Source organism: Gouania willdenowi, chromosome 17 (genome assembly GCF_900634775.1).
Source record: "Gouania willdenowi chromosome 17, fGouWil2.1, whole genome shotgun sequence".
NCBI classification, from domain to species: Eukaryota; Metazoa; Chordata; class Actinopteri; order Blenniiformes; family Gobiesocidae; genus Gouania; species Gouania willdenowi.
Window position 1 is genome coordinate 507,994 of NC_041060.1, and position 8,535 is coordinate 516,528.

The following is an 8,535-nucleotide window of genomic DNA, read 5'->3' on the forward strand; positions in this document are numbered from 1 at the left end:
TCCAGCCCTATAGACCAGTGTTTCTCAAATGGGGTTACGTGTACCCCTAGGGATACGTGATGGCACTTCAGGGGGTACTTGAGAGAGAGAGAGAGACAAATTAAATCTCAAATTGTTCAAAGGACTCATTTTTCATGGAATTATTTCTAACAATTTCCAGAAATGAATTGTCACAAAAGTCATTGAAATTTAAAAGAAAAAATCCTGCAGGGATTGATATCTGTTACTTATTGCTTGGATATTGCCAGCGCCTTACATACTTAATGTATCATTTAAATGTTGAAGCGCAAACTTGGGGAAATTCTTGTTGAAATTGCTGGTTTTCAGCCTAAAGTCTGCGGCCCACTTAAGATCAAACTACTTTATATTTGGCCCCTGAACTAAGTTTGACACCCCTGCTCTAATCAAACAATGGATTGCATGGATATATAAACACACATCTGCTGGAGGGGGGCCACATTGCACACCCCAAATAAACAAAACAAAACAAAAAAATTATATATATATTTTTTTGTTTTTAAAAGATTTAATAAACGTGAAAAACACCATTTACAGTCACTGCATCCATGTTTTCTCTTAATTAAATATAAAAAATGTTATTTATCCATATTTATGCATATTTATATTTATTTTAATTTTTATATAATTCTATTGTGTTGTTTGCACATTGTGTTCTTTGGTTTTAATATTTTTGTTACTAACTAGTAAAACCAAACAGGAACGTAGAAATGTCCTTGCACTAAAACTTTAATATTTTAATTTTGATGGCACTGTTTTGCTTTGCTTTTGGATTTTGCACCATTGTTGTTGTTGTTGTTGTTCTCAGGATATTTTCACTGTACCTGTAGCTGTTATATTGTACTATAGTGCATTCAAATTTTTCAATAATTTGTTGTGTCGCAGAACTGCGTGGTTTTGTCTCAATATGTAAATAATAATGTGTACACACTGTGTATAGACTTAAAAAAACAACAACTTGTTGGGGGGGCGACAAAGTCCCCTCTTGCCTAGGGCGACGAATAACCTAAAGTCGGCCCTGGATGGACGTGTGCATAAAGTTAAATTATTACTATTATTAAAACAAACACATACATATCTCTCACTGGCTGCAGGTCTGAGGGTTACTATCTTACCTTTGAAATTCTTGAGGAACAGAAAAGAAGCTGAACCTTCAGCTGCTTCTGTCTCTGCAGCAGCTCAGGTGTTTCATCAGAACTGATCTCATCAGGAACAGGTGCTTCCAAACCTGAACAACTAAAGTTCCTACCCTTGTTCACAACCCAAATGAATCAAATAAATAACTTTAAAGACTTATAATCACACCTATATTCATTTAAATAAATAAAAACAACTTTAAATATTTAAATTAATTGTTTTTTGGGGTTTTTTCTACAGTTTCTGAAGTTACTATGGTGATTGTTTCCATCACCCTCCTACATGTTGTACTTTTTCTTCAAATTGTCATTTCAGAAAATAAATAAAGTGAGTGAACCATAAACTAACACATTTGCTAAAATCAGTAAAAAAAACAACAAAAAAAAAACATTTGTAACCCAAAACATTCCTTAATAAAATTAAAGAGAGGAACCTTCAGCCTTTTAAAGGGTGTTGACCTTTGACCCCAGAAAGATGTAAACCATGAATCATCAACTTTAGATCAATAACTATTACTTTTTTATGTTTTGGTTAATCAATGTTTCCCCCCCACTATAAACCAAGTAGTTAGCACCGCTTCTTATTATACAAACACGTGTTGCATGTTTTAGCCATCGTGATCAGACATTTTAATGGATTCTAGACCCAAATTATTCTAATGTTATAATACAGACATGGGCAACTGGTGCGCCCCAAAAAAAATGAACAAAATGACTGAAAAAACATGTAAAATGACAGAAATATACACACAAGGACAACAAAAAAATACCAGAAATATGTATAAAAACACAAAAGTGCACAAAATTACAACAGAAATACATAAGATTAACCCAAAAAAAAAAAAACAACAATAAACATAATTATTAGAGAAACTCAGCAGCAAAATTACACACAATGATTAAAAAAATAAATTAAAAAATACAATCAAAATTAAAAAAGAACACAAATAAAAATACGCATAATTAACAGAGAAATTTAAAAATTGAATGAAAAATTGCATAAAATGACTCAAAAAACATATAAAATGTCAAAAATGTACACACTAGATGAAGAAAATACCAGAAATATATATGCAATGACAACAAAAATACACAAAATTAACCAAAAAAGAAAACCTCCAGAGAAGACGACTACAAATATGCAAAAAGACCAGAGAAATTTACAAAATGGCAACATGCAATGACAAAACATACAAAGCAACATCAAAATGCACAAAAATATCTAAAATGGCAATAGTACACCAAATTAATCCAAAGTGGCAAAAGATGAATAAAAATACACATAAATAACAGAGAAACTTACAAAATTACAACAAAAAATATGCAAAACTATAAAAATGAGAAAAAAGTAAATAAATCCACAACACAAACACACAAAAATGCCTCAATAACAAAAAACAGACCAAACTTTTGTTCTTTCCTGTATGAATGCTCAGATTGGTCATTATTATAAACTCTCACATCAAAGTTGATAATGTGGCCTTGGAATCAGACAACCTCATGTTGCCCCTCCCCCGCTGTGATAAACGCTGCCCATTTCATTCTACACACTAGTACACAATCAAAGGCACCGTTACCTATACTTTGTGTTTTCTAATCCCATTGTCAAATCCCCCGGGTGGGGTGGGGGGGGGGGCGACATGCCCACATGTCAATGGCAGCCATTATACAGATGACAGATTGGGTGGATGAATGTGTGTGTGTGTGTGTGTGTGTGTGTGTGTGTGTGTGTGTGTGTGTGTGTGTGTGTGTGTGTGTGTGTGTGTGTGCAAGGAACCTTGAGAAAGCCTCTGTAATTAAAACAGAAAGAAAACCAGCGTGTGACTGATTTATAGCATATCTGTGAATTTAAGTTGATGTTTTTACAGTAGAAAGTGTGAAATTACACCTGTGCTTTTTGGATCTTTTACTATAATATTTATTTTTGAACTATTTTTATAAAAAAAACATTTTTTTTTACTATGGTTAGTGTTAATGTTGCATTTTTGATACATTTTTGCTGTGACTATTGTTAATGTTACAGTTTTGATTAGTCTTTTTTATTTACTGTATTTAATGCTTATTTTGCACCATTTTTAATGTTGACTTTGCAGTGTTTTGTTCAAGTTGTTATTGTTAAGACTTTAATATATTACAAATCTATTTAAATATACATTTTGGTGAAATTACTTCAATTTATCACTGTTTTTTGAACATTTTGAAGACATTTTAGAAATACCGCAGTATACCAATAACCGTGATCATTTTGGTCACTATAACCGTGGTGTGAAATTTTCACACCGTTACATTCCTAATACTGACAAAGACACTTTACATAAATTAGAAAACATGAGCAAAATTACTTTTGACATTTTGTCTTATTTTGATAGAAGGTTTTACAGAAACAAACAAGTAAATAACTGAACTGAAATAGCTGCACCTTGAAGACTGAAGTGAACACTGTAACTTTGCTACAAAAACATTTAAAATACCTTCTAGTGGTGGTTTGACTCATCAAGTATTCTTTTTAATTTAAATACTTATGACTAATTAAATATATAGAACGTCTCCAGATTCACACCAACCACAATGTGTGTAACATATACAATAATGCAAAAAGGATTAGTAACATAATTGGTAAATTGATGATAAAATGAGGCCGACGGCCGCTTTCTGCTTCATTTTTGCTACAGTATCAAAACATGAACTAATGAAATCCAAAAAACAGCTTGAAATGTTCAGCACCTCCTGTTACTTAAAGAATGAGAGTAAAGTAGCTCAAATTAAGCAGTGTTGTTATTTATTACAGTATGTTCTACATGATGTATGATACAACACTGGATACATGTGCTTTAATATGTGAAATACACTTTAACATGGAGGGATAGACTTGCTGTCAGTTGTAAATCACTAAGTTAGACACAGGTAGGATAGAATAAAATGATACATGAGGATAAAAAGCATTGAAGAACTTTATTAGAAGAACTTTATTCCTCCTTTGCTGAACGCTGAATGCATGCACACTCCCGGCTGACGGTGGACGCCGATTTTGTCGGGGAGGGAGGAGCAGATTGGAACAACAACCGCTCAATCCACTGCTTTATATCCAGACAAGCGCGCACTGAGTGCAGTGTTTGCTCGTTCTCTGTTCCAGTCGCTTGTTTTCTCTGTGAATCACTACAAACAACAGACTAATGAGTCTACGAAGGACCCGCAGTGTCTGCCATGTTGTCAACAACTTTTAGGTTCTTGGGGGCCAGTTCACTCCAGCCAGGGATGCAGAAGAAGATCCTCTATGGTTGGACGTTGGTTTGGGTCCAAGGCCAGACACTGGTTCAAAAAGTCATTGCATTGATTCGATACATAGTCCAACACCAGGTCGCCTTCTATCATTTCTATCATAAACATAGATGTATCGAAACCAGCGTTGGTAATGATCATATACATCATGACTCCGATTTGCCATACCGTCGTAGCCTCGGCCCTGTAAGTTTCCCCACAAATATGTTCTGGTGGTGCAAATGCTGGAGCTCCATCGAACTTACCGAAGGGCTCGTTTTCTACGAAATCCCCACAGCCAAAGTCGATGACTCGGATCTCAGGAGTTCCTTTGTTCCTTTTAACCAGGAGGTTTTCCAGCTTCAAGTCCCGGTGGAAGACGCCATTTTTGTGCATTAGCAATGCGGCGTTGATGATCTGTTTGATGATGATCTTGGCCTGATCCTCTGGTACACGTACTTCAAGTAAGTAATCGAACATGTCCACTGTGTCCGGCAGTCGTTCCATGACGATAATCACCTCCGTCTCCAGCTCAAAGGTGTCCATGAGGCCAATCACGGCCGGGTTTTTAAAGCTGCCGTCGCAGAGACGACCGGCCGCCTGCTCCATGAGGAACACCTCCAAGATCTCTTTGTAAACATTACCCTGACAGTTTACTTTCACAAACTGCACGTCTTCCTTTTGGATATGTTTAATGGCCACAGGTGTAGAAGTGGACCGACATTCTCCAGCGTAAACCTGAGAAAATCCACCTTCACCGAGCAGTTCCTCTTCTTTGTACCTGCTTGTGAACTCTTTTCTGCTGCTCAGGACAACTGAATTGCGGTGGAATGTTGTTTTCATGGCTTCAGGGTGATGACAACAATATTCCTGCACTTCAAGGACAGGGTCATTTGAGTGGGGGCCAGTTAACTCCAGCCAGGGATGTAAAAGTAGATCCTCTAAGGTTGGACGTTGACTTGGGTAAAAGGCCAGACACCGGCTCAAGAAGTCATTGCATTTCTTCGATACATTTCCCAGCACCTTGTTGTCTTGTTCCATGTACTTCAATGTGTCGAAACTGTTTCTGGTACAGATCATATACAGCATGACTCCGATTTGCCATACCGTCGTAGCCTCGGCCCTGTAAGTTTCATCACGACAAACTTCTGGTGGTGCAAAGTCTGGAGTTCCATTGAATTCCCTGAAGGGCTCGTTTTCCACAAAATCCCCACAGCCGAAGTCGATGACTCGGACCTCAGGAGTTCCTTTGTTCCTATCAACCAGGAGGTTTTCCAGCTTCAAGTCCCGGTGGAAGACGCCATTTTTGTGCATTAGCAATGCGGCGTTGATGATCTGTTTAAAGATGATCTTGACCTGGTCCTCTGGCACATGTTTTACTTTAAACATGTAATCATGCCCGTCCACTGTGTCCGGGGGTCGTTCCATGACGATAATCACCTCAGTCTCCAGCTCAAAGGTGTCCATGAGGCCAATCACGGCGGGGTTTTCAAAGCTGCCATCGCAGAGACGACCGGCCGCCTGCTCCATGAGGAACACCTCCAAGATCTCATGATAAACATTACCCTGACAGTTCACTCGCGCAAACCGCACGTCTTTCTTGGGGATATGTTTTATAGCCACAGGTGTAGAAGTGGACCGACATTCTCCAGCGTAAACCTGTGAATATCCACCTTCACCGAGCAGTTCCTCTTCTTTGTACTTGCTTGTGAACTCCTTGCTGCTGCTCAGGACAGCTGAATTGCGGTGGAATGTTGTTTTCATGGCATCAGGGTGATGACAAGAATATTCCAGGGCTTCAAGGACAGAGTCATTCACGTATGCTGAAGATAGAGTTGGGTTTGAACCAGTGGAAGATGAAGGAAAAGACGGTATCGTTGCCCAGGTACAAGTCTTTTGATTTGTGATGGTCCTACTCCAACCAAACTCTGAGTCTGAAGATATGCTTGACAAGTCTGGAAACGAGATAATGTCCTGACTGAATATTTCTTCCTCGTGGTGCTCATCATCCTTCTGGTGTGGTATCTGCTGTGGGATGCATGTCCTCTTCGCAGCTTTGGATTTGTCCTTTTTGAACTTTTGGACAAACTTCCTTAATTTTCTTTTAGTGCTCAAAAAAGCCCTACGTAAAAATGATGGATTATTATTATTATTACTATTTTTTCTATTAATACATTTTTTGAAAACGTTCCTCACACATCCAAACATGGTGACAGATATTCCAGGTCTAAATGAACATAAAAGGAAACAAAGAACCAGTAGCATCAATGACATCACAGAACATACATGTCATAGGCCGACTGTTGATGATGTCATAGGTTCTTTTCCTGTGAGCTTATTTCATGATAAATAATGTAAATAAAAACAACAAAACACAAAACGACTAGGATCGCACAATAAACAACTCAAACACAAAATGACTCCATTAAGACATAAAATAACAAAAACACACAAAACAGGCTGAGGCAGAAAAATATCCTCAATTATTTTTAAACATGTATTTATTTTACATGTATCTAACAGACTTCATTTGCACTGAACGTGAAAATAACTAGTCCTTTGTAACAAAGTAACTTACCCAACACTGCATGTAAGTTACCAATGCAATAATATGCCTTGATCAACTTTAAATCATCTAAAACTCATATCTTATGATATGCAGACATATTATCAGATTATACCTGACATAAAACCAGTCATTTTTAGCCTCATTATGTTTCATTCAACATATTTCATTCACCTTGGAATGCTTTGTATGATTGTACATGTGTATGTCTACAACATTATGTACAGTAGTTTTATTTCTTTTCTTCTTAAAATGTAACAATTTCATAAAATCCTACTTATTTTGGATTCATGTTGATTTGTGAGTGGAAGATGAGTGTGAGCTCTTACAGTAAATTAAAGTAGATGAAAAAGGCAGTTTGTATGAAAAGTGGTATAATTCCTACTAGATTATTAATATAACGCTAAAGTCATGTCAGAAAAAGGGGAATTTCTCTGTAACATTACATTAAACATTGAATGTTGGCAAAATCACAGAGGATTTTATATAAAACCTCAACACAAGTGCAAAAAGTAGAGGTAAGAAGTATTGGCAGTTTTTTGGGTGTCACTGTCACCCACATAGTCAGCGCTGTTGCTCATCACCGTTAAAATGTGGCATCATTAAAAAAGGAAATCAACAAAAAAATCTAATATATGAACACATTTCCTTACTTATTGTGCTAAAGATGATTTCTTTTTAGTCCCACCTATTAATAAGACCATCACCGTAATAAAACAAATAGGAAAACATTATTAAAAAAAGAAGAAACATAACAAACAGTCAATGGCAGCATGAGCTGACTAAATACTTTTTTGCCCCCACTGTATATATATGACATTTTATGAAGGGTACCGTTGTGTTACCTAAGCTCAAAGAGTGTAGGGTCAGTTATTGACCCAGTCAAGGCTGTAATAAAATACAGAATTATAATATCTATGGTTATGTCTAAAGTTGTTGAAAAGATCTGATGTGAAAAAACTGGGGAAAATTATATACGACAGTTTTAAGAAGGGTACTGTTTTTTTTTTTGTTGTTTTTGTTTTTTAACCTTTTTTTAGGTATTAGTTCGATTCTTAATGAAATGAGGGCTACAGTTGTGGACCATGTTGTCAATCACGGCCTCACAGTGGCTGAGGCTGGTCAGAGGGTGCAACCAACCACTGTGAATTCAATCATTCAAACATTTCATAGAGAACAGGTGTGTATAGTATTGGACAGATATCCAACATCTCATGAGTAAGTAAACTTTATTTGTATAGTGCTTTTCACAGACACAGTACCAGCCCTAGCCTCTTTGGCGCCCGAGGCCAGATTTTCTTTTGGTGCCCCCTTATATGGCGTTTTTTTTTTAATATACCAAGTAATTGATATTTACATTATTATTATCAGAATACTTTCTAACACTTGCATAGTGGTCTTCACCATACCCACTAGGGATGTAACGGTTACGGTATCACGGTAAACCACGGTGAAGGTTACCGTTTATGTTTTAATTACCATGGTAACTGCTGCGGTCGATACCCACGGTGTGGAAAACTCATGAGATAGTTTATCTATCTCACAACAAACATACAC

General features: G+C 36.8%; 1 protein-coding gene across 1 annotated transcript; it reads right to left on the minus strand.

The window, feature by feature from the left end:
• Positions 1-4,091: 4,091 nt before the first annotated feature.
• On the minus strand, positions 4,092-6,715 carry LOC114479145 (serine/threonine-protein kinase PSK1-like). Its single transcript, XM_028472662.1, has one exon. It carries the CDS (start codon positions 6,684-6,686, stop codon positions 4,395-4,397), a length of 2,292 nt encoding a protein of 763 aa, XP_028328463.1. The 5' UTR covers positions 6,687-6,715; the 3' UTR covers positions 4,092-4,394.
• Between the last annotated feature and the right edge of the window lie 1,820 nt (positions 6,716-8,535).

Excerpts from the sequence above, each read along its gene's own strand:
- LOC114479145 (XM_028472662.1), bottom strand. The coding sequence starts at position 6,686 with ATGTCATTGATGCTACTGGTTCTTTGTTTCCTTTTATGTTCATTTAGA.